The sequence below is a fragment of the Chelonoidis abingdonii genome, chromosome 20 (genome assembly GCF_003597395.2).
Source record: "Chelonoidis abingdonii isolate Lonesome George chromosome 20, CheloAbing_2.0, whole genome shotgun sequence".
Classification (NCBI taxonomy): domain Eukaryota; kingdom Metazoa; phylum Chordata; order Testudines; family Testudinidae; genus Chelonoidis; species Chelonoidis abingdonii.
Window position 1 is genome coordinate 18,427,677 of NC_133788.1, and position 27,437 is coordinate 18,455,113.

The window sequence follows — 27,437 nt, forward strand, 5'->3', positions numbered from 1 at the left end:
ATAAATGTAAAGAGGAAAGTCAGATCTCTGGACTCAGGATTTGGCCAATAAGTGGAGACAGAATCAATTTTCAAATAATTTGGTGTAAACTATAAATGTATTTGTAATTTTGGAATGCATTCTATAAGGTTGAACCATAAACATTTGAAACAAATTTAAGGGAACAGAAAGCAAATGCTTTGCAAAACCTTTCTAGGTCATCTTTAAGTCATAACACAGAAAAATAAAGATCGAAAAATATGATGTAATATCTTTATAATTCAGTTATTTTTAGTGCATTGTCTAATGACTGATAAACTCTGTTGTTATAGAATATCCTAATTTAAAACTGGAAGCTTAGTTAACTGGAGTACTTTGTGATGATCTCAGTATGAATGAACTATTTTGAATACTAAGCCAAACCTTTAAGTTTTTACTCAAGGAATATTCTCATTACATTCTATATGCGTTTTCCCTTAGTAAGAACGGGGTAAGGATTTCATAATTTGGCTCAATGCAAAACTTCAGCTTACAAACACAGAATATAAATAATAAAGTGAAATTCCATTTCTGTAATTTTTTTTAGATTGACCTTTGACATTTATTTTTGTAAGGGTTAAAAATGATGAAAAATAACTTAATTTACCAAAGCAATTATCCAGCACTTTCAGAATTCATCCTGACAGGCAGCCTGAATTTTCTTCAGTTTGGATACATTACTATGTAGGTGTCGTACTTTCAGTGCTTCTGTCCAGCTTTCACATTTTAATTGGCATTATTTCAGATGTATTGCATTGCCTCATGGATATGTTGAGGATCTGCTACATCCAGTGACTTTTAAACCATATCTAGTATATTCCTCAAATAAGATTGCAGTCCTGCAATAGGTCTACACAGGTGTATACATCTGTGTCTTATGGTGCCCCAGTGATTGCAGGGATCCATTCACAAAGCTATGGCCTAAGATTTCAGTTTTGGTTTCACATTGATATGTCAGACCTTGTGAAGCTGTCTCTATCTTGTCATTGCGTAAAGACAAATGGTGAGATCCTGGCCCCATTGATGTGAATGTGAGTTTGCCACTGATTCCAGTGGGCCACGATTTCAGCCAGAGTTTTTAAGAGTTTTCCAGATACTGTAGCTACAATGCAAATGTTATATCATAATCCACGTTCCAACATCATTTAGTGACTTTACAACTTGGCTCACGTTACTTGTTGGGTTATTCTTCAGTGTAGCAGATGGTTTACAGAGAAAGAGTAAAGTGGAGATACAGCATATAGGATTGTGTGTTGCTAATAAAAAGATGATTCAAAGTAGCAATAGGAGCACAGCGCTGCTCAAGTCTTGTCATACATACTCTGTAATAGAGCAGCAAGTATATTTTATATGAAAAAAATTCCCAAATAAGGTCTCTTATTACACAAAAAGAGAATCCGAAATGTTTAGTTTTTGCGAAGTGAAAAGAGTGATGATATCACTTTTGAACATGAAGATCCTAGCTTTCTCTAAGCAAGCCACTTTAGATTAAGCCCAAAGAGCATGTATGTTTTTCAAAATTAAAGTGTTGTTATCAATAGTAACAGCGCGGAGTGAAAAAACACTGCCCTTCACTTCAACTTTTCAATTAGAACAGTGGGTAATGTGTGCTGTCAGTGTGAAGTAGATACAATATGTTTGTCCTGCACACAACAGGAGAGTGAATAGGAACATCTGGCCATAGCCTCGGTAAAATTTCAAAGGCATCTGTTTACCTCTCGGCTCTATGACACTGATGGTTTCAAGCTTAAAATATACAGAATGTTTTATCTGTGGCCTAATTTACATCGCTGCATAAAAGCTACTTAAATTATAAACCTCTACAGTCAATCTGAGTTACCCCAAGATAAATGGAAATACAGAGGTAGTATTACAGAGACTATGCGTCTGTCCTCACAGGCTTGCAAATAATTGCCTTGGAACAATATTTTCTAAGTCTTTAAAATTACCTTGTGTGAGAATCAGAAGTCACCTAAAGCACAGAAATGTGATAATAGTTAAAGAAAACTGTACAATGCTAATCAGGAAGGCACATATATATGTAACTAAACTACCATAAGATGTAAATACAGATGTCTTCTATTTGTTTGTGGAGTTATTTATTGTTTTAATAGAAAATGGTAGGAATTTAGTAGGCTATCTGATTTTGTGATTTTTGAAAATACCTGTTCTCCAAAGTTTAAAAATCAGAAACTCTAACAGGAAAAGAAAACATTAAAGTGTCTTTGCATATTCTTTGTTATTCTTAACTATGGCTTAATAGTCTTGTACTCATGGCTGGGTTGGCCTGTCCATTCTAAGTGTCTACTTTCACAATTACATATCTTTTCAAAACAAAATTTACTAATTGAAATTCTCATGCTAGTTTGCATTCTTAGAGATGACTTTTTTTTAGTGTTTGAAAAAATTGATAATCATCTGGTTTTGAGGTGTCAGTGGAAAAAGGCATTTTTCACATGCCCAAAAATATTTTGGGATGCTCTTTCCTGTTTTGCTTACTGAAAATGACCTATTTTGTAAGATTCCGACAGGCCATGGATTTCATTTATCATTAAGAGCAAGTATCCTTGAGTTAAAGGATGAAATTTGTTTAAAGTTATTTGCAAACATCAGAAATTTGCACACTCTGCATGCACTTTCTATACTCTCCTCTCCATTTTAAAGTATGAATGGAAGTATGAGGCCTAGTAGATGGAAAATAAACCCTTTTGCTTTTGTTTAAATTGTCAGACTTCCATCTGAATGCATATATGTTAAACATTTAGCTATCTTGCTAAAGTAAGTGTATTGTATATACGTGGTTGTATTGTATATATGTGGTAATGTGTGTATGGCTGGAGCTGTATGGTCTATTACAAATGATGTTGTTTTTCAGCAAGATGGTCTCTGCCAGCAGTAGCTTCAGAAATGCCAACAGTAATTATCAACTTTGTTTTGAAATACAATTCACACTTTATACATGTGAAGAAGTGCTTTTTATAGTGTGAACTTTCAGAACGATGCACTGAACAAAATTGTAACAGCTTGCTGTTAAAGAGAGGTCTCCCTGACCTGGTCAGGATTAAAGTTGTTGACAAATCTGTATGGGGGAAGGTTTTCAGTTGCTTCACTTGGTCTAAGTGGACTAAGACTGAACTATGTTCTTCTGTTGTTGTCACCAAAAATTCTAAATTGTTAGTTTCGTAGCTATGGAATTCATTTCTCAATGGTAAGAACAAGGTACAAACTTGGTCATATGAAATAATAGTCATGGTGAATGTCATGGGTTCCAGAACAGTGTAAGAGGATTCAAAGATTTTGTCTCCTAGAAATATTTATAAAATTGAAATTATCAAGAGAAGTTGTTTTCTGCTCTTGAGTGACACATAGGGCTTAATTTTCAAAGTCAGATGCCTTAATAACATTTCTGACTCCTGCATATGGATGCTCAGATTAAGACATAGGTTTAATACAGGCATTCAAGTGCCTAAGCACCCATATGAAGATCCAAATACGAGGTTTGGACATGATGTGTGGGAGCCCAGATTTGAAAATTGGATTCACTGTAGATTTTTATTTTGAAGGGTTAAAATGCTGTTAATTTCTAAAATAGTTTAACCCAGAATCCCGTTTAGGTTCTACGCCCATTTAATTCCTGATCAGTGGCTGAATCCTGCAAGGTGCAGAGAGTCTCCTTGTCCATTTCTGAGTGCCTTCATCTCCCACTGAGACCATGGGACCAAAGGTTCTCAAAGTTTTGCAGGAGGCCCTTTATAGGATCAGATCTTATATAAGCAAAGCCATTCTGTATTTTGCTCTGTTGAAATGTCTCCTAAGGAAATGGAGCAAAATGCCTCTCTCCTGTTTGGTTGCCATGGGATTCTAGAGGGTTCATGAGATTGAGGGAATTTCTCAATATAATGTACATTATTCTTCTAGGTTGAAATAGTGACTCACACTGGACCTCACAGACGCCTATGGATGGGTCCCCAGTTCCAGTTCAAAACGATTCATCCCTCAGGTCAAACAACTGTCATTTCATCCAGTTCTTCTGTGCTGCAGTCACATGGTCCAAGTGACACCCCACAGCCTCTTCTGGACTTTGATACAGATGACCTTGATCTCAACAGTCTCAGGTAACAATAAAGTTAATTTTACAAGAATGTTTCTTAGTTATTTACATATGGATTAGCCAATTGCTCAAATAAATTCTTCCATGTAAACTCATAACAATTAATATCAAGGCTGTCTGGATCAAATACTTAGACGATCACATGCCTTGTTAATGATAAGAATTCATGTAGGACAAAGTGATGATAAAAATTTCTATCCAGATGTCTTCAGTGGTCACATAGATTCCCTTCTGTTGCCACTTCTTGCCTGAATAACAATGGAAGATGTGCAAAGTCCAGTTGTCTTGTTTGGTTGCACTTAATCTCTAAAATGTTCAGTGCTTCATTGCCTTTCACAGTTTCTGCATTGCTTAGCAACATCATTTGCTATAACATGACTGGGAACATCAGGGTGTAGATTTATAGCCTGCTGACTATAAAGGGGTCAGTGTGTTGGAACACTAAGTGAACTACTGGAATGTCTTTCCCCCTTTTCCATCTTCTTTTCTTTCCTTGTTCAGTGTATTATGTAAAATTCTGGTACTAGATTTGAACCTAGTGATGCCTTGAAAACCTTTTCCCTCATGTATGCTTTTTTTATCATTGACAAAATGACATTGTATGATGGAGGTGCATTTTTAGCTGCCTCTTTGCCAACAGCAAGAACATCTCAGTGCAACAACACAAAAGTCGCTGCATTAGTTGGTTCATGACTTCTGATTCTTCTTAAAGAGTAACTCATATCCTTGCCTTTTTTCAATTTACTTTGTATTGGGTTTGCTTTGTTTTCCTCCATTCTTCTTTTTAAGATTTCCTAACATTATTCACCACTTTCTGGAAGCAGTTGACTTCCTTGCAATGTGTCAACAGTTGCTAACAGATTATCAGAAGGTGCCAGAGTAAAACCTAGTGCTGTTACTCTGCTGAAAATGGATATAATAAAAGAACCAAGTAGTTCATCTCAATATGTTTCCCCAAAACTTTCAGATGTTAGTGATTCTCAGTTTCATTAATTTAAAGTTAGCAATCTTTGAATGTTGGCTTCCTGGGGGGGGGAGGTGGTTAGTATTTATTGGTAGCCAGTGATTTTTTAAAAGTGCCATATTCGTCATAAATTTCTGCTTCCCCTATGATAGCTAGAAAGAGTTAACAAGCTACATCTTTCAGAGCCAACAGATGATTCTGCAACCTAAAGTTTCATGTTATTGGCTCTCTGGGATTTAGACTGTATTCCCATCTCCCACGAATAAAACAGTGCAAGTGTGGAAGATGACCAGCCCTGCTGAAAATTATGCAAACTCTTCTGGGCCCTGAACTTGATGTGCATAGTTTTTACTCATGTGAGTAGGCCCATTGACTTCAATTACATTGCCCCCTCTGTAAGGATATTCCGGATTGGACTCTTAATGTGTATAACTGGCTTTCTAAGGTTCTTTGGAACCCAGCCAGCTGATGTCCAGATGCCGGATATTTAAAGAATTATATGTGTATATATATATAAAAATCATTGATTAAATGAAGAAAGATGTATGCTGGCAGGAGAGTAGGTAGTTAAACACATAACCTTTCGCTCCCCACACAAACCAGTTTTGCCTGCCAAGCCAAAGACTCGTACCATACCTGTGGGCAATAAGGGGAATTTGTGGAGCAAGGGTTTTCTTTTTTACTTTTTTCTCTGTGGCTTTCTAAGAGCTCTAGTCCTAAAAAAAAGTATGAAAGCACTTAGTTTTCATGAAATTTATCATCCATTGCTTGGATCCATACATCAGTGGAAAATAAAAGCTTTGAACACTTAGTTGATTTTAGAATAAATAGTTCTTTAACTGATTGGACTTGTTCAGCTTTCTTGATTTAAGAACAACCTTAATGAGCAGTGATTTTGACACAAGTGAAACATGTGATTTTAAATTTTAGGATTCAGCCTGTTCGCTCTGAACCTGTTAGCATGCCAGGATCATCGCGCCCGGTTTCTGATCGCAGAGGAGTTTCAACGATGATCGATGCTACCTCAGGTAAAAAGCACGTGTGTTGATTTCATGTTTTGCTTGACATTAATGGCATTTGTCAAACTTTTATTTATTTGCTCAGTATCATGTTGTTACTAACCAAAGCCATATATTTAAAGAGCTATCAAAATTTTCAGATCTACTGTAGGGTCTGTGCTATCTTATATTTAATGAACTTATATTGAAAGCTACCAGGGTGATGATTCATTTTGCCTTTGATCACTCGACTGTGAAGTAGCAGTACTGACATAAAATCTAAATACAATATATGTGTTCAATTTACTTAAACAGAATATCAAAGTGCCTGATCTAAAGAATCAGAAGGTGTGTCAGGGCTAATACAGGAATGTTTTTATTAGTGAAAGCATAAAATTTAGAAAATGATTACACTAGTAATCTCTGTCTATCATGGTTATAAATTACCTACCAGTGAAAAATATCCTTGTATATATTAGCAATGTCTGTGAGTGAACACTCCCTATCAGATAAATTAACCAATGTTTCTTTAGCAGGAATATTTTTCACAGACTCCTTTTGCAACGGAGAACAACTTTAAATAAACTATGATTATTTCAATATCAGCATAATAATATATGTGCTATAAAGTTTTCTGCCCTTGTTTCTTAGTGCGATGGTATACTGTGTATAAAGGAACAAGAGCAATGGGGTTTTATACTCCAATACAGTTGTATAGAATGTGAAGGTTCCACACAGCAGGATTTTGTCAAATAAAATCTCTCACAAGCAGAATTACTAAACACACAGCATTAGTCAAACAGTCGAGTCAGAGAGGATTTTAATCTTTAGCGATTTGAAAATCCCTAGAGACTGCTGATTGGATTGAGGTTTAAACTGTAAAAGGAAACTGCAACACATAAAGAAACTGATTTGTGAAGGGTGTTTTAAAGAGAGTTAAAATGAAAGCTCCTGTTCCGGACTCTGTTTGTTATAGATATAAATTCTGAATCCAAGATATTACGTTTGTGTGCCAAATCTATTTATTTTGGTGTTTTTTTCTAGATCCGTGTTGATAATTGTGTAGTAATTACATTCACATGCCGTAGTTAAGATTGTGTCATCACTGACATTATAAATCCCTATTTTCAGAAATTTTAAAGTTGTTACGTTAACTCTGCTTGAAACTAGGCAGACATCTGGGGCTGTGTCCTGGGAATATTTTTAATAAAAGTATATGAAATATTGAGAAAATTATCTTGGCTATATAGGGAAACCTACAAGTATCAAAACCAATGCATTTTTTTAGTAGTTCGTCTGAAAAATGTCATTTTTTTAAAAATAACACATAACAGACTTAGATCATAATGGTAATCTCAGACAGTATATTTGAAATGTTTAATACCATAGTTAGGGGCATTTCCAGAATGGCTAAAACAACACAAATAAGGAACTGTGACCCAAGTCTTTAGCTAGCCTGTAACATGGTTCTCTAATATGATTCTATAACCGAGTTGTTCCATCTATGCTACAGACAATAAAGCATGCAAGAAGATGGCTACCTCCATGTGCTAAACAACCCACTTTGGAAGTGTAGATGGAGCCTTTGTGTACAGTGGCTCATATGCATGGGATGGAGCTTTTTTTGGTAATGCTTTTAACATGTGTGTCCACATTAAAATTAGTATGTATTGTTATAAGACTACATATATTTATTGTACAACAATGCAGTTTTGTTATAACACCTCATAAGTTTCTTTCAAGCAATACATGGATTTTGCCAGTGATGTGCTGATAGCAGTATTTTATTTAACTCCACTTCCAAACAGTTTGGATTTGAATTGATTTTTGATTCTGAGACTTTAACCTCTATTTGAAACCTTTGTATTGGCTGTGCCCTGGTTCTTTCCCATGCAGAAACTATTAATCCTTACAAGTTTCAGAGTAGCAACCGTGTTAGTCTGTATCAGCAAAAAGAACAGGAGCACTTGTGGCACCTTAGAGACTAACAAATTTATTTGAGCATAAGCTTTCGTGGGCTATATTTCTCTTCTTCTGATGCATTCAGTGGAAAATATAGTAGTAATATATAAATATATATAAACAGAGAACATGAAAAAATGGCTGTTGCCATACCAACTGTAACGAGAGTAATTAATTAAGGTGAGCTATTAGATGAAGTATTAGCAGCAGAAGAAAAAAAACTTTTGTAGAGTGGGTGGGTCAGTATACAAAGTAAAACTGTTTCCCCATGCTAATTTTCCCCCCTACTGTTACTCTCACCTTCTTGTCAACGGTTGGAAATGGGCCAAAAGTTTTTTTCTTCTGCTGATAATACCTCACCTAATAGCTCAGATTACATTTGATGGTTTAGTGATGTGGCCTCTCCTAAAGTGTTAAGGAGCCACAACAAAATGCATGTGCTTTTTCTCAAGGTTTCGTTCTGCCCTTGAAACAGAGTTCAGCTGATGAGAAACAGAGTATTTAGCACTCATTCTCTCTCCCTCTCATCTTTTCATTTACAAAAAAATGCTTAATGGATGTGTGCAGCAAACGACATTAAACTCAGTTTTGACTGTAAGGATTTTATTTTAAATACCATGCTTGAGCTGCATTACGTTTTTGTCTTCAAAAGACCAGTACTGTAAATATTCTTATTTCCTGCTGATATTACGAAGGCACGTCCTAAATGGCTTACATTCTTTATGAAAACAAGTTTATTGGCAAATACCTTTTTAGGTTTGGTCGTTGGTTTTTGGTTTTTGTTTTTTTAAGTAGGTCATAAATTTTTTATTACCGAGCCTGAACCAGGAAGTGATTCTTCAGTTCTGACCCATACATTTGAGTCTGTTGCTCTTTATGAAGATGCTTATCTGGCTGTTTGATTGCTTGTTGCTTAGATATGTGACCAGTGTGGCGCCTCTCTTATCAAGTTCTATCACTTGGTCTTGCCATCAAAAGATTGCAAGTACATGTTTATCATCTTTGATTATTCTTGCAGCACGTTTAATAGCTCACACACATGCAACCTCACCCACCAACCCCCTGCCGATGACAGCTCTGTCTTTGTGTTAAACATAACAACAGTGTACATATTTTTATAATGATAACTTTTATAGGTATGTCAGCGAAACCATGCTATCGTGTAAAATTTTCTGGCAGGATTTAAAATAATTCTTAATTTTAAAAAGTATAGGCCGCTTGCACTGATGTAAATCAGGAAGATCTCCAATGAGAGCTATGGAGTTATACCAAAATAAAATCAGCGTTACTGAGTATAGAATCAGGTCCATTTCTGTAATAAAGAAGTGAGATCTAAGTATTATGTTAGACAGAATTTAGTAAATTATGTTTAAATTATGGAAGAGCTGTTTTTAACAGTAAAGATTGGAGGTAGGTTTTGTTGGGTTTCTTTAATGAAAATGACTTTATTTGCTCAAGTTATATTTAAATCCTTTTTATTGGGTTAACATTTTGATAAAGAGTTACCTTGGGTAAAGTTAAACATTAGGGTTTACCTTTTGGTAAAGCGTAAATGATTTTTTGTTTGTTTGTTTGGCAGTATACAACTGAGTTTCCATGCATGTGTTGATTTCAATCCCAAATTTTGGCACTTGTTCAGCTGCTGCAATCTGATGAGGATGTTTTGTTTCTGAATCACTTGCTTCTCTGCTCTGAGAAGATTCTAGGTATTGGTGATTATAAAGAGCTATCTCCAGTCTAAATCTGCACATAGAGCAGGCCAAATACTGCGTCTATCTTGGAGTATCAATTTATTGTGGAAGTCTGATTCACATGAATATACATAGCAGGCTAAGTGCTGAATCTGGGGAAGTGCATAAATACTCCTATTAATTATCATCTTCTGTTAATAGAGGCCTTAATTTGTGTATCAGGTTATATTGTGCTCTCTCAAAAATCAATTCTTGCAACCTGCCCCTACGAGAAAGGCTTGTATAAAATGTATATGTTGCCTATTCTACAAATACATTCGAAGCAAGAGGAAGACCAAGGACAGGGTAGGACTGATACTCAATGAGGGGGGGAAAACAATAACAGAAAATATGGAAATGGCAGAGGTGCTTAATGACTTCTTTGTTTTGGCTTTCACCAAGAAGTTTGGTGGTAATTGAACATCTAACATAGTGAATACCAATGAACATGAAGTATGATCAGAAGCGGCTAAAACAGGGAAAGATTAAAAATTACTTATACATGTTAGATGTCTTCAAGTCACCAGGGCCTGATGAAATGCATCCTAGAATACTCAAGGAGCTGTCTGAGGAGATATCTGAGCCATTAGCAATTATCTTTGAAAAGTCATGGAAGACAGGAGAGATTCCAGAAGACTGGAAGAGGGTAAATATAGTACAAATCTATAAAAAGGGAAATAAGGACAATCCAGGGAATTACAGACCTGTCATCTTAACTTCTGTACCCAGAAAGATAATGGAGCGAATAATTAAGCAATCGCTTATCACCTTAGTATCTTCTAGATGTTTGCAAATTAACAGTCAACATGGCTTTGTCAAGAACAGATCATATCAAACCAACCTGATAGCTTTCCTTGAGCGGATAACAAGCCTTGTGGATGGGGGGAAGTGGTAGACATGGAATATCTTGACTTTAGTAAAGCTTTTGATACTGTCTCGCATGACCTTCTCATAAACAAACTAGGGAAATGCAACTTAGAGGGAGCTACTATAAGGTGGGTGCAAAACTGGTTGGAAAGCCATTCCCAGAGAGTAGTTATGAGTGGTTAACAGTCATGCTGGAAGGGCAGAATGAGTGGGGTCCCTCAGGGATCAGTTCTGGGTCCAATTCTGTTCATTATCTTCATCATAATGATTTAGATAATGGCATAGAGAGTACACTTATAAAGTTTGCGGGCGATACCAAGGTTGCAAGTGCTTTGGAGGATAGGATTAAAATTCAAAATGATCTGGACAAACTGAAGTAAATAGGATGAAATTCAATACGGACAAATGCAAAGTACTCCATTTAAGAAGGAACAATCAGTTGCACACATACAATGGGAAATAACTACCTAGGAAGAAGTACTGTGGAAAGGGATCTGGGGGTCATAGTGGATCACAAGCTAAATATTAGTCAACAATGTAACACTGTTGCCAAAAAAGCAAACATCATTCTGGGATGTATTAGCAGGAGTGTTGTAAGCAAGACATGATAAGTAACTATTCCACTCTACTCTGCTCTGATTAGGCCTCAGCTGGAGTAGTGTGTCCAGTTCTGGGTGCCACATTTCAGAAAAGATGTGGACAAATTGGAGAAAGTTCAGAGCAGAGAAACAAACATGAAAATGTGACCTAGGAGGGAAGATTGAAAAAATTGGGTTTGTTTAGTCTGGAGAAGAGAAGACTGAGAGGGGACATGGTAACAGTTTTCAAGTACATAAAAGGTTGTTATAAGGAGGAGGGGGAGAAAAAATATTCTTATTAGCCTCTGAGGATATGACAATGGGCTTAAATTGCAGCAAGGGCTGTTTAGGTTGGACATTAGGAAAAACTTCCTGTCGGGGTGGTTAAGCACTGGAATAAATTGCCTAGGGAGGTTGTGGAATCTCCATCATTGAAGATTTTTAAGAGCAAGTTGGACCAAAACCTGTCAGGAATGGTCTAGATAATACCTAGTCCTGCCATGAGAGCAGGGGACTGGCCTAGATGACCTCTCAAGGTCCCTTCCAGTCCTATGATTCTAGCCATAAAAAAATAAAACGCTTAAGTATGTTCGTGCGGCTGTCCCTCAGTCTGTGCTCAGTCTGTATTTTTCAGTGTACCGCCTTCGTTGGGCATAGGCTAAGCATGTAGCACAAAGTGATTTCCATGGACTCCTAGGTGGGAGTGGGGGTGTGAGTTGTTGTGGGGTGTACAGTATGGAACTTGCAAGCTGTGATTCAGTATGAACTAGACCCAGGGGAGCTGATGGATGCGAATTACAAAAAGCTTCAACAATTTCATTTGCTAGTTGGTAAATGGAGTGAAAGGGAGCTTGCCTGCTGCACAAGTAGAGGATCCAGGCCTACATCTCTATAGCATCAGCTGCGTGGTCCCCATATTATTGTGAATGTTTACTGTGAAATACAAACACCACAGCTAGTCCTCATCAATACCATATAGCGAAAGGAACCTTTTAATTGTCCAGTATCTACATTCAAAGATGTTCAGAGCTTAATATCTGCTCTTTAGGAGTCTGGGGTACCTTTTTCAAAAGTACCTAAGTGACTTAGGACCCTAAGTTCCATTTTCAAAAGTGACTTAGGCACCTGGGACCCTAAGTGCCATTGACTTTCAGTTAGACTTAAGCTGCTAAATGCCTACATCGCTTTTGAAAATGGAACTTAGACTCCTGAGTCACTCAGATGCTTTTGAAAATGTTACCCCTAGTTTGTAGGTAATATTTCAGAACTGACAGCTGAGCCAGGAGGCACTACACCTCTACCCCGATATAACGCTACCTGATATAGCACAAATTCGGATATAATGTGGTAAAGCAGTGCTCCGGAGGTGGGAAGGGGCTGCACGCTCCGGTGGATCAAATCAGGTTCGATATAACGCGGTTTTACCTATAACGCGGTAAGATTTTTTGGCTTCTGAGGACATCGTTATATCGAGGTAGAGGTGTACTATCCATGAGCCTCATAATATATTGGATTACATTAGTATTATTATTATTATGGAAGTGCAGATGTGAATGGTTTTATTTCTTCTGAATTTCAGTAGTTTTTTTAGATCAGTGAGGGATATAAACTTATTTACATTGTAACTGTATCTTTGAATATAAGAAGAGTTAGCAAAAATGTCTTCAGTTTATGTTTGTCCCTGAATGAACACAGACTACTCACAGGCACTGGGGGAGAATGTCCCTTTCAGGATTTAAATGCACTGTAATTCCAGGTTGACAGTGATAAACATTCAAAATCAGTGATAAGACTTTAAAAAGAGTGGAATTTAGCCCAAATTTTAACAGATTGTATAGAAGGGTTCAGGAGTATACAACAACAGATATTAATATAGCCTTGTTCAGTTAACAATAAATATAGACTTAGGGAAAACAATATATTTTTTTCTCAGACAAAACTGATTGTTTTAACATTTACCCATGGCCCATGAAACAATTTTGTTGCATTGCCACTTGAGCAATAAATGGTGACAAAAGAAAGCAATTGGCATATTATAACCAGCTGAGCCATCCATTCTTTTTTCCCCCCAGGTGAAGTAAGTGAAAACTTTATTCATTTGATCTTTTATTATTCATACTAACACCACTGAGGTAAGGACTACATGGCAAACTTGTACTGTCCCGTAGTATTCTCCCCTGGAATTTAATAAACGCCTCTGTTGTCACATCTTAAAACATCCAAGCTCTTTTTTGTTGTGTGTGATCAAATATTTATTCCCAAATACCATACACCTAGGAATGTTTCCGTGGAATAGCAGAGATCAGTTACTCAGGTAGTAAAGATGTGTGAATGCAGCTGGCAGATGAAGTAACCAACATTATGAATTCCCAGTCTGTCCTTCTTGCCAGAGGCAATAGCTGACAGGCCTGAGCGGTCATTGGTTTCCTGTTACTGGCGTTGATAGGGCCTGAGGAATCTTGGCGTCATAGATACTTAAGCTATCCCCCTGCATGAGTGGAGACGGCCAGTGCTGGAGGGTCCTTGTTGCACAGAGGTGTAATCAATATGGTCTGGAGTCCTTGACCTGAATCTGTAATTACCTGGATGGTATAAAGGTAGTTTGTTGTTACTGATAGTGATTGCATTCAGGTCCTCTGTTTGTGGTGCTGATCTGTGAAGCAGGGGGAGGACTTGTCCCTTTTTCAGTTCTCCACAGTAATCAAGAGGTTTTAATAATGGTCATATAACAAGCCATTCTTATAAAGGACATCTCCTGTTCGGTGCCAAGGAAAACAGGAACCCAGCAGTGCATGTTCTGCAGTTTTACCTTCTGTCGCTTCATTAAAAGGGATGCCTGGGCTGTAAATTCTAGCTCTTCTAAGTAATACCTTTTAGAACAAAAGTTAGTAGCAGAATAGCTATTTTAATAAGTGTTTTAGTAGGTTATTAGTTAATAAGAATTTTACTATATTTATAGAACAAGTAATAATTTGTGGGGTCTGTTCAGTTGAATTTTTTGTTGACTGAAATGTGCTTTTGAAGAACTGAGGCATTTTGTGTGAGTTGTGCAGTGCAGAATGGGGACACTTAACAGGGGGATTTTAAACTTGATGTAGTCGATTCAGCTGGAAAAAATGTTAACTGATGATTTTTAAAGACAGCCTTAAGTCAGAATGGACTGCAGTGGGCTCGGAGATGCCAGTGCAGTGTACGTGATTACTTCTAGGAGCAGCTATGCCCTATAGACTATGGAGATGTGAAGAGAAATTAAAATGATCTGACACTGCTGATTGGGCACTTGCTGCTGGATCATTGCCTGGCTTGGGAAACGCTCAACTGCAGGGATGCATGTAGTAACATTAATGTCTTGCAACTACTGGTGGGTGTTAACTCTCGGCAGAAGTATAGACGGAATAAATTGACAGATGGGACATGGGTAGAGCAGGAGATTAACAAAATTGTTATATGCTGATTTATTTTTTGCCTTTCTAAAAAAAATTATGGATGTGGTGTTTGTGAAAGGTGAATGACTGAAAGCTCTGGTGACTGAAGGCCGCTCCTTAGCACACAATGAGATTCACGTGTATCTGTTTCCAGTGCACGTTGCCCCTTGGCTTTGTGAAAAGGGAAAGACTCATTCTTTATGGGACAGAAGGTAGTTAATCTCTATGCCCACTTATCGTTGGCCTTTCTACTGAGTCTGCCAACAAATGAATGAATTAATCTCATTCATCTGTGATGATTGTTCTTTGAGATGCAGGTGCTACTCAACTAGAAAATGCTGTGAGATTGCTAGCTAGTTTCAGGTAGGCAGGTGAAAAATCAGATGGCCACAACTTTTGGTTACTACTGACCAGGGACACATTTGGACTGATGATCTAAAGTGGAAAAACTCCATATCACAGGATGACTCACCTGAGGCATTCAGTTCCCAGAATACTAACCATCTTGCTTGCTCGTTTTTGTTAGCATATGGTAGGCATTATTCTTCAAGAATGTATTCTGCTCATTTCACCTACTGCTACAGAGCATGAACATGGATTTTCTAGATGTAGAGAGTACAGAGCCCTTTTACACCTTTGTGAATCAAGAGCAAATGGTGTAGCCTCTTTTGTGAACAAAGAACTGCCGCGCACAGGGGAGGGCTGCTCCTGGACAATAGAGCTTGTGATACTTATGGAGGCAGGAGAAGTCTGAGGTTCCTCTTACATTTCCTTTCTGAGCATTTTGAGGCCCATTAGCTGGTAAAAAATATAAATCATATAGACAGTGAGATTTGAAAAAAGTTTTTGATTCAGTTATTAGCAGCTTGAATAGGGCCCTCCATACGTAATGTCATGTTAGTCCCATGGCTATAAATGTTTATATATGCAGTTCACCTTCTCTGAATTTAAGTAGATTTAAAGACTGTAGAATATTGTTTTCCTCACCTCCTGTAATTGAATAGATAAATCAAACTAACTAAGTCCAGAAGAGCTATGTTTCCATACTGTGTGTATTCTGCTGATGTTTTCTAAGTAAATAATTGGGTGGGTAACACACAAAAAGGTACAGAGAACTTGCTTACAAGGGGCATTTTAATATGTGTAATTAAGAAGGTAGTGGCGAGTTCTTCTGTTATTAAATAAAATAAATGTATTTACGGATATAGAGTATTGTGATACATATATTTCTTCTTCAGTTGTTTTGTTTAACAATTCTTCGAAGACCTGGGAGCAGACATACAGCCAGCACAGGACTTTCAGACATACATACTTGTGCAATATTGTACGATTAATTATATTGATCATCTTTCCTGCTATCCCATATCTTGCCATTCTTACCAGTTATAGTCATGCTAATATTACCTAACTCTGCACTACTGAAAAACACTCAAACTTTGTACTGGGGCTTTATTATAGTAAAAGAGTGATATTGTTCCCTCAAGACAGATCTTCAGTTAAACCGACAAATGTTTTTACAAAGGAAGTTTTATAAGTGTTATTTTCCAGTTTTTCCAGTACCTTGAAATATTTTTTTTTAAATCCCATAATACATTGTTCTCTGTTCCCAAAACAGACATGATCATAGCATTAGTAATTGATTTCCAGTTTAGTGAAACATAAGTCAAGAGTTCTTAAGATAATAGCTTAAGCAGAGTAGTGCAAAGCCATGGGGATTGGATTCACAGAGACTAAGTGAATTTTTTCCCACTTTCAGTTGAGGTGGTTTTGCTCCCCAGAATGCAGATCAAAATTCAACTAGAACTGAGCCTGTTTTCTGGATGGAAGCAGAAGAAAGCAGTGTCAGTTGTTTTCTAGTTGAACCATAGTTTAGTTCAAGTTAACTGAAATGTCTGTGTACCTTTATGTGTATGTCCCACTTTGGGGTTTACTTTCAGAAGACTGGCCCAGATAAATAAAATGATGGTGACGTTTTGAGCCAAATTATTATTTGTCTTTTTTCTTCATAATTTTAGGGAAAGTCTAGGGTGGTCTTAGTGAAGGGTCATGGGACTCGTTTTTTTTTTTTTAAGTCAAAAGTTTTACACCACAAAAAACTTAATTTTTTTTAAATTTTTAATGTAAATAACAAGAAGTAGGAGTTCCACACAGTAGCCAAGCCATGTAAACTCAACCTGGCTCTCAAATTTAAAAAACAAAACCCTTTCTCTAGTGAGACAGGATGGGAAGCTTGTGATTTCTTATCAAGTTTCTCGTTTCATCTCTGCTGGGATGTCCTTTGTGTACCACCAGTGTTATTGCTGGGCTCTTGCTCCGTATTAGCTGTCCACGTGCTCCAGTGATAAGGCTGTCAGTGGTATTTGTTCTGGGTTAAGCATCGTATGCATTCACCTCACATTTCTCTCTCTGACTCCCCTCTCTCTCTTCCCATGCAGCAAATCCCCAAATGCTAGAAAGTTGCATGTGTATATAGTATTTTATATCACGGAATTCATGATTCTGTGGTAGCTGTGAGACAAGTTAAGCCTCAGTTACTTTGAGATGAAAGCTTGAATGTGATTTTGAAAAGATCTTAACCCTTAAAGAAAGATTATTTATGTTCATTCCCCCGCCCCCCCCCCCTTTAACCAAAGGAAATCCCAAGGAAACAGTCCCTTTTAATCAAGAGGTCACAAAAAGCGGTGATGTGAAGCACGTCCATAAGGCTTTCACTGCATTCGTAAACATGCTCATACCCTCTTCTTTTCCTTTAATAGATCATTTTTGTAACAATTACTAGACTAGTTCAATTGGCGGTATAGTACAGGTGACAGGGGCTTCTATTGTCAGATCATGAGAGCACAGGTACTTGAGCTTTCTCAGCTGGTAATTCATGTAGGTGAGTAGTCACGAACAGATTGATTAGCGGTACTAATTGTGCATTTCTTTGTTGTGTTAAATTACTAATTTGAGATAATCAAACTGTCTAATTTTACTGTTCTTAAGACCATTTCTAGTAATTTAACTTGGAAAGAAAGGTGCAACTTTCAAACCTTGTGTAGCATGCTGTTTTTTGGGGGGTGGTGGTGTTTGCGTAATTTTGTGATTGTAATTGGTGGCACAGGCAACCAGAGCACAGGATGGAAGCCCATAGTTGCATTTTAGAAATATGAAGAAATGTATAAATAATCTTTCTTTCCCTTTGTATAAGATGTCAAGTATCAGAGGGGTAGCCGTGTTAGTCTGGGTCTGTAAAAGCAGCAAAGAGTCCTGTGGCACCTTATAGACTAACAGACCTTTTGGAGTATGAGCTTTCGTGGGTGAATACCCACTTTGTCGGATGCATGTAGTGGAAATTTCCAGGGGCAGGTATATATATGCAAGCAATAGAGATAACGGTTAGTTCAATCAGGGAGGATGAGGCCCTGTTCTAGCAGTTGAGGTGTGAAAACCAAGGGAGGAGAAACTGGTTTTGTAGTTGGCAAGCCATTCACAGTCTTTGTTTAATCCTGAGCTGATGGTGTCAAATTTGCAGATGAACTGAAGCTCAGCAGTTTCTCTTTGAAGTCTGGTCCTGAAGTTTTTTTTTTGCTGCAGGATGGCCACCTTAAGGTCTGCTATAGTGTGGCCAGGGAGGTTGAAGTGTTCTCCTACAGGTTTTTGTATATTGCCATTCCTAATATCTGATTTGTGTCCATTTATCCTTTTCCGTAGGAACTGTCCAGTTTGGCCGATGTACATAGCAGAGGGGCATGCTGGCATATGATGGCGTATATTACATTGGTGGACGTGCAGGTGAATGAACCGGTGATGGTGTGGCTGATCTGGTTAGGTCCTGCTGTGATGGTGTCGCTGGTGTAGATATGTGGGCAGAGTTGCATCGAGGTTTGTTGCATGGATTGGTTCCTGAGCTAGAGTTACTATGGTGCGGTGTGCAGTTACTGGTGAGAATATGTTTCAGGTTGGCAGGTTGTCTGTGGGCGAGGACTGGCCTGCCACCCAAGGCCTGTGAAAGTGTGGGATCATTGTCCAGGATGGGTTGTAGATCCCTGATGATGCGTTGGAGAGGGTTTTAGCTGGGGACTGTATGTGATGGCCAGTGGTAGTCTGTTGTTTTTCTTCCTTGGGTTGTCTTGCAGTTTAGGAGGCTTCTGGGGTCAGACTGTCTGGCTCTGTTGATCTGTTTCCTTATTTCCTCATGCGGGTATTATGTAGTTTGAGAATGTTTGGTGGAAAGAAATTTTGTAGGTGTTGGTCTCTGTCTGAGGGGTTAGAGCAGATGCGGTTGTAGCTCAGTGCTTGGCTGTAGACAATGGATCGTGCGATGTGCCCAGGATGGAAGCTGGAGGCATGAAGGTAGGCATAGCAGTCGGTAGGTTTTCGGTATAGGGTGAAATTTTTGAAATTAGTGAAGATGAACCTTTCACCTGCTTTTCTAAGTACTGTCCTCAACAGCTGTTGCATGTTTCCTGAAACTTGTCTTAATATATTTATTCTCTATCCTGAATATAGTATAGCAGTTTTTTTTCAAAGCATAACGACACTCAGCTCAGATTGAAAACTAATGGCCTGATTTTGAGAGCAGCTGGGCAGTCACAAATCCCATTGAAGTCAATGGGGGCTGCACATGATTAGCACCTTTAAAAATCGAACCATAGATTCCTGCAAAAATATGGAGCAAAAAAGAAAAAGGCAAAATTGAGTAAACGTGTCTTAATTATTTTGTGTTGCTCCTGCTCTTAAAAAGGAGCCTGAGCTGATTTCATTCAAGATTCAGAAAAAAAATGGATTCCCAGGCTGAGAACCCAAGTGTTGAATTTAAGATGAGAAGGAATATTTGTGGCAAAGTTATTACTGCCAAGAAAATAGGAAAAATCAGAAAAAGATCACTCTGAAAATGCTGACCCCAATATAGGTTTGCAAATTTGATATTAGAATGAAAGGTTTGCTCTGTACTCAGATATTGTTTAACCAGTCATTCTAGCCTGCTTAATAAGAACACAAATGTTTCTCTGCTGTTTGCTTTGTGACTGTTAACTGGGGATGGTTTTTTAAAAGAGTTGCGATGATGTAATAATAGTTTGCACTTCTGTGATGTCTTTAATCTAAGTGCTGTATAATATGAATAAAATACTCAACTGGCTGGGAAATTCAGGCATAGAAAGAAAAATATCAGAGCCAGGCAATGGCAGAGCCAGCCTCAATCTCAGAATGCCTGTCTTCCATTCCTGTGCTGTAACCACCAGACTATGTTCCCCTAACTTAACTGTGACTTTCTCAGGTGAAAATTGTTCCACATTTAAAAGGTTAACAAAGATTACATTGTCCAGCTATGCCAGAAGGAGGGAAGGAGACACTGGATATGGTTTAACTAGGCTGCAACTTTATTCCTAAATGTCTGGGAGTACCCAGCAGATAAAATTGTACAGTGCAGGTAATCATTTACCTATACCGGGGGAGGGGGGACTGCTGGCATCCCTTCCCCTTATGCATCCTGGTCCCCAGCCAACCTGCTTTCTGGGACATCACCACCCCTCCCTTCAAATGAAGGTTAAGGGGGGCTATAAAGGACAGGGGTTGACTCCCTGCTATACTAGTCATAGGAGCCTTAACCCCCCTATTTCTGCTCCTTTGAAGAATGCTTCCTTTAAATTCTTTCCCAATCCATTTTATCTAATGGCTATATCCATTCCCTATGAAGTACCTGCACTGGAAAACCCACCCCACGCTTACATAATGAGTTGTGACAGCATTGCTGCCACCCCTCCCCCCTTTTGTTCTTTGCCCCTACAAGTCCCCCACCCACTGTGGGGAAGGAGAACACTGCACTGTGCCTTGGCCAATCTGGTGGTGAAGGAAAAACTGCTTCACAGTCCCCCCCAAAAGGAACAACTAGCATAATGCCCACAGCAGATCATACGGAACCTACGGATCATACGGAAGCTGGTATTTCAGCTATTTCCATGGGTGGAATGGTGGCCACTGCTCAGCTTGTCCAGGTGTGAAAAAGAGAATAGACCCCTTCTCTTCCGGTCACCTGGGTGGGGGAGATGTAGGGTGGCCGACATCCCTTATTTTTTCTTCTCTGTAAAACGAGATTGGGAGTTGTTGAGTAGCAAGAAATACCCCTGGGGAATGTAGGTGAGTGCTGCTTACTATTATTAATAATGATAATATTGGGAGGATGAGTGGGGTAGGGCAGATGTGCTAAGAAAACAGTCCCTAGGGAGATGAGTCAGTGTCCCCACACTGACCTGGAATGGAGCTTCCTCCATGCTGCAGGTTATTCACTTGTTCTCTTAAAGGGGCAACACACCATCACCACCGAGCTTGATAAAAGTCCCCACCACTTAATGTGCGGGGAGGTCATTATTTCGGTGAATCACCTTGCAATTAAAGAGAGGAGCCAACACATTGCAAATGAAATTGCAACAGAAATACCATATTCTGTTATCATTTATATCAATGGAAAAACTCCGTAAATAACCCAAAGTTGATTCCTTATTAAAATACAGTTTAAAACGAACAGTCTAGAAAGCAATCTTGATCATTCTTCAGTTGACATCACGTCTCTATGAAATCATTGCTGTGAATCACCAGCATAATAGCTAAATAAAATATGATTGGGGATTTTACTTTCTATATTACTGTTTAGTGGCACTAAACCCTTCAGGGCATCCATTAATGGTCATTGGTGCAATCTTCCGTTGCTTGAAGACAGTTGTTGTTGTGTCACACAATTCAACCGAGGCATGTACTAGTGGCCCATTAATACAAACTCTGGAGTGTCTTATTGCTTATGTGATACATATTTATTTTCAGCTGGGAAAGTCACCTTCAGTTCATATAATGGTTTTGCCATCTGAAAAATAATAGTGCACTAACGAATGGTGAATGTCCATGGTCATAAACGGTTCCCCTCTATTTAAGGAGACAATATATACTATAGATGACTTGTATGTTGGTAGCGGAAACACACACTTATCACACAAGGTTCATCTAAGTTCTAGTCTCTGGTCAACTATTAACTGTTTTGCATAGAGAGGATTAAAGCTTAAAATAAGTAGAAAGTGTTGATTCTAATCGGATCTGACACCTCGATCTTCTGTTGTGGAGCAACACATGAGCTGGGATTCCCAATAGGCTCATCTAGGATACAATATTTATTATGTTCAAGATCTAAGAGTCCTAGCTACTGTTAGATTTACAAGAGATCTTGAAACCCTATCGTCCTTCCTCGTGTTTTCATAAATTGCACAGAAAAAATACAATACACAATATTTGCAAGGACAAATGTTCTTTGAGGAGATTTCTGTTCCTTTTATGTGATACTCTCAGAAATTATTTTATAAAAATTAATCATTTTTGTATTATCTCAATTTATTCTGATTGTTCTTGACACTTTTAATATATACCATTTTAGATGTTTAATTTTAGATTTCTATTAAATATGAAAGTTAAAATGAAAACATTAATCTATTTGCATAGGTAGTTTTACACTCCAAATGTATTTTTTATGCAAAGCTTTGATTTAGAAATGGTTTTCAGTTTACAGAAAACACATTCTCATTTTTCTGCTTCTGTGCTTTCTCTAAATTCAGCCATCATCTTCTCTTCATCATCTAAAAAATGTGCTCAGTCCTCTCCATTCCCGCCTTGAAAACCCATGCCCAGGCTCTAATTATCTCTTGTTTCAAGTGTTGCACCCTCCTTTGGGCTCCAGGGCTCTGTTGGAAATCAACTGCTAAAATCATCAACATTGCTTGCTTGCCTCTTCACATCCCTTCATCTGCCCCCCACTTTCTTTTTGCAACACATTCAAGTTCTTTGTCCTCCTCTTCAAGGCACTGCGCAACATGGTCTCATCTCTTTCCACTCCCCTCCTCACCAAGCTCAACCAAAGCTGTGAAATTTACTGACTCCTTTTAGGTCCTTCTCCCAACCTTGTTCCAGGCCATCTCGCATCTGACATGCTAGAGTGTTATTTTGTCTACTGTGCATCCAATCTTTTATCCTTCAAAATCTGTCCTTAAAACCAATTATTTCAGAATCTTTAAATCTTAGTCCTATCCGTTACATTTCATGTACTTTCCAGTGGTTCTTGATTTATGGGAGAGGACTTGAAATTCTGGATTTAGAATATTTATAATATTTATATGGCCATCACATTGTCCATAAGCAAATAGGAACTAAACACCATTCTGTTATGTTTCCTTTTTTGACGCGCGTTAATTAACTAACGAGCATTATTTCTAGAACTGTGATTGTAGGTGCTAGTATATGCACAAAGAATTACAGGAAACTGCTATGTTTTTTGGGTAATAGTTTCTTTGTGAGGAACATACACCAAAAATAACATTGTTTACCAGTGAAGTAGGACAGAAGTGAAAAAAATACACAGGATCTTAAAAGTTTGTGCATTACAGAGAGTGGAGAGTAAAAACAATTTATTCGAAAAAAGAACATGACAGTCTTTAAGCAGCCATATGATACAATTACATACAATATCTTACCTCAAATACCATACAAAGTATAATCATAAGAAAACAACTCATTTAATATTAAATACAGATTTTTTTGTTTATAACCACTTTAAAATAAATATATTACTTTTAAAAATCATATTTAACAACCAAATTGTTTTACCGGAAATACATCTTTTCCCTGGGTTTTTTGTTTGTTTGCACATTTTTGTTAAAAACTAAATATGGAGAATATCGATATATTTGGTGTAGGAGGGGACACAAGGGGGATGGCCAGGAAGGGACAAAATAATGGATCTTTCCCTAAACTTCTATTTTGTTTCTTCTGTTTCAATGCATTAAAAGGGTGGCTGTCGCTACACAGCCCTGGTTTGTTGGTGAATAAATGATAATACTTAACACTAAACCAGCATTTTTCATTCATAGAACTGGGCCCCTTTTCAGCATATTTCTCATGTTGTATGGAAATACGGAAAATTCATCTGTTTCAGATTCCATGAGATCTCACTTATTGTTGCAGTTTGATTTTTGAGTATGAACAAACCCCCAAATTAAAACAGAATGGAGTCAAAATCTCTGAATTTCACATCAAAGAAATAAAATACAAATTCTGTGAAATGTTTAACCTGGGCTCAGGTTTCATGTTTATAGTGAAACCCAAAATGGGCCAAATTTTGTATCGCTTTTGCACAGCTCTACCTGAGTCAGTCAAGAACTTGGATGTGTCACGACCGTTTACAGTAAAACTTGCAGCAATAATGCTCAGAATAAAGATACATTTTTTTGAAGCAGGCTTGGAAACAAGAGTGTCTCAGGTTCTCATACAACGCAGTGATGAGCACAAGATGGAGCACCGTAGATGGAAAGGGAATTGCTAATATGGAGATTATTTAAACTAACCGGGAATCAGATGTGCAAAAGCCCTGTACCTAGATTCATCGAAGGACACCGATGGTATGGCCTGCAACAAATTGGCCATAGGATCCAAAGTTAAAGTTATGTCAACATTTCGGTGATGAACATCTGTTTTCACTACCATCATTTTAGCTCAGCTATCCAAATGCGCTCTTGGGTAAAGTTTGGTATTTAAGATAGCTTGGGTTTGAGACTGGTTTTGGTCATAGAAGTGTCATATCTTCTCCTCTCCCAGCAATGAAGTTAATGGTTTCAGCTCTTGTTTATTTTTATTTATTTTTACCGAAGTTTTGTAGGCAATGAATACAGAATGTGGACTTGGTCTTGGGATAGCGTGGAGGTACAAGAAACCACTAAAAACTGAGTAATCTAATTTAGGAAAGAGAATATTCTGCATCTGTGCCTATTTTCCCCCCTCCCTTACAAAGATCTAAGAAACTTTTTTTATATGGATTTGGAGTGCAGCATCTGCCTGGAAACTAGAAATTTTGGTGGTCTTTTTGGAGCCATCAGGTGTATGGCAGGATAAATCTAGGAAGTGAGGAATGCCCAAAAAGGAAATCAAGTTTAAAAAAAAAAAGTCACACACAAAATCCAGTAAAACGAGAGAGAGACGGTCCATCACATGATGCGGCATAGCATCTAAGCAGTGTCTCCAGGAGCTCCTAGATGAATCTTTTTAGGTTCTCATTTCAAGCTCTAATTTTTGGCTCTCCACCTGATTAAGCCACAGAAATAGCTTTTTAAAATCCCTATGGAATCCTTTTAAGCACTGAGACGAAAGTGGTAAATCTGAAATCAGATCACACAGCTCCAAAGGAATGGGGGCAGTTAAGGAAGACAGTCAACGAATGGCTAACTTACTAATGAGCCGCCACTGGTCTCTTGATGGCCAGCTGTGTACTGGAAGTTGTATGCATACCATTTCTGTTCTTAATGGAGTTGTAAAATTAATGCTACAAAAGTGTTTGGGTAACAGTTTATTAGGTCTGCTTATGAACAAGTTTAAAAAAAAAGACAGTTGAGATGATAGTACTGTGCAATCTGCAAAATCACCCAGCAGACTCTCTACCAAGATCACACAAGGAATTTCTTTGAACCTGGTCACATTAATGAATAGTAGGTTTTCAGAAATCAAAATGTCTCTGTAATCCTCCTTATACCAGCTATATGAAAGGGTAGATGGATTTCAGAATCGCCTGACACCAGTGAAACAAAGAGCAGTTGTATTAAATCTGCTCAAAGAGCAACAAACACCCATCTGCATCTCCTGGAAAACAGTTCTCTACTTAGAGGATGAAAGTGAAGGATCCTGAAAATAGAACTCACTGTACATCTCTTGGATACATGCGCTCCCCCGCATTTTGAAGTCAGATGTATTTATCAGTTATCCCCATTTTATAAGAAATATATTCTTTCTTGGAGGATAATTTAATACTATATTTAAAACCCAAATTATATAAAATTCCCCCCAATTTCCAGTTTAACCAAAATAAAAACTTAGATCCTATTGTTCTTAAACAGATACCATGATATTGGATGACCTCATAAAAGCATAGTTAGATAGCTGTGTGGTGGCTGCTAAACGTAGTCGTAAAGGTAATTTTCCGTTCCAAAATTCATGATTCTTGTTCTAGAATAGATTAAATTTTCTCTAAGGCTGAAACAGGTTTGAAATATGAAGCCTGTTAGTCGGTGCGATATTTACTTCAGATCACTCACCAGTATAGGGGCTGGCTAGAAGCACAGGATATCAAAGGCCAGATATCCAGATGGAGGTTCTCTTTTCTGAACTAAATAGGAAAGCATTTGCTCAATTTATTAATGAAAATATACAATACAAAATAAATGACAATGCTGCAATCTCTCAACAGGTGGTGTGGGAAACACTGGGGACTTCTGTTAGAGCTAGAGTATTTAGCAGTTTTACACGTCATAAAAAGAAACTGAAAATTGAAAACAAAAAGGAGTTACTGACCTTCACAACTTGAAATTCTATAGCTGTGCAGCTGTAATTCAGCGTAATAGGAACTGGTTGTATTTTACAGAAGCTCAAAACAACTGCCACACATAGCAAAGCATTGAAGCAGCATATAACACTCCTTTCTTCTTTCCAAGCTGATTTATGGCGAAGACACTTCGCTCCCTCAGGATATTACACAACATCCTATCCTAGGGCCCACTCTGCAATGTGGAAAAAGGCAGTCAGGTACCTTGGTTTAGTGCCAAAATTCTTACTGACATCCTGGATATGAAGGCTACAGGTTTTCTATCACGAGANAATTTAATCTACCTTGTTGGGGTTCCTATATGTTAGGACATAAGAATGACCATACCAGGCCAGACCAAAGGTCCATCTAGCCCAGTATCCTGTCTTCCAACAGTGGCCAATGCCAGATGCCCCAGAGGGAATGAACAGAACAGGTAATCAAGTGATCCATCCCCTGTCACCCATTCCCAGCTTCTAGCAAGTATGTTCCCCAAGTTAGACCCTTCCTAGATCTGGTTACTGAATGAGGAATGCCACAATTGAGGGAGGGGAACAATTAGAAGAAAAACTCAGACAGTGGCTTAACCTAAATGAGCTCGCTATTTTTTAATGCACAACTTCCTCATCAAGAAACACTTGAGAATGTCTGCCTCAGGTTCTGAACCCTGGACTCCAGATCTTAAGATGGCTCTTAAGAAAAGTCAGTGCCCTCTGAAACCTTCATATGCAAGGCTTTCGACCACTATTTCCCTTAATTTTTAACAAAATGTATCCGTAGCTGTACTGAAGATTCTCTAAATGTGATCATGAGTCACCTTCACTCATGTATTCCTTATTGTACTGTCATTGCATGCATCTGTTTAGGTCATTGATACACATTTTCATATGTTCGAAGCTGGCAGTTGACTCAGTATGTAACCCTTTAATTGTAATTCTGTGTATGGTCACATGACACCAAGCACCTAGAAATGCAGGGGTCTCGGATTAATGACTGATGTTGTTTATTAAGTATGCTAGTTAAAAAAATGGGCTTGAGCCTGCTCACTCTTACACCTGTGTAATTTCACTAACTTCTGTGAAGTTGCTCTTGATTTACACCAGTGTAGCTGAGAGGAGAATGAGGAACAGTTGGACAGTGTTTTAACCCAAACTAGGATGTTTCTAGCTGCTGTTCTTCAATCTCTAATATAAATGTTCATGTGTGTAGACTTAATAGGTCATGTAAAATTGGATGATCTAGCACAAGGAGGCAGGCAAGCATTTTGCTGAATTTTAAGGTCAATGTATGGCTTTTTTAAGGTTTATTAATCTCTAGTCACTGTGTCTTACCCTTAATAGAATAAGGCTGCTTCCTGGCTGCTCAATGCTCCTGGCCACCTCTGTGACTGCTTCTGCTTTGCACCCACCATTGCCTTGG

At 38.1% G+C, this 27,437-nt stretch overlaps 1 protein-coding gene across 11 annotated transcripts in view; it reads left to right on the top strand.

Annotated features, from left to right (window-relative positions):
- The window catches only part of BCAS3 (BCAS3 microtubule associated cell migration factor), a 497,109-nt gene that overhangs the window by 231,698 nt on the left and 237,974 nt on the right, over positions 1 to 27,437 (top strand). For 9 of the 11 annotated variants that reach the window (XM_032779316.2, XM_032779319.2, XM_032779318.2 and 6 more), the window contains 2 exons: positions 3,937 to 4,133; positions 6,024 to 6,121. In XM_032779316.2, the coding sequence (XP_032635207.1) occupies positions 3,937 to 4,133; positions 6,024 to 6,121 (295 nt within the window). Of the gene's footprint in view, positions 1 to 3,936; positions 4,134 to 6,023; positions 6,122 to 7,604; positions 7,719 to 27,437 lie in introns of all 11 variants that reach the window. The other 2 variants (XR_012657329.1, XR_012657330.1) reach the window with 1 other exon arrangement.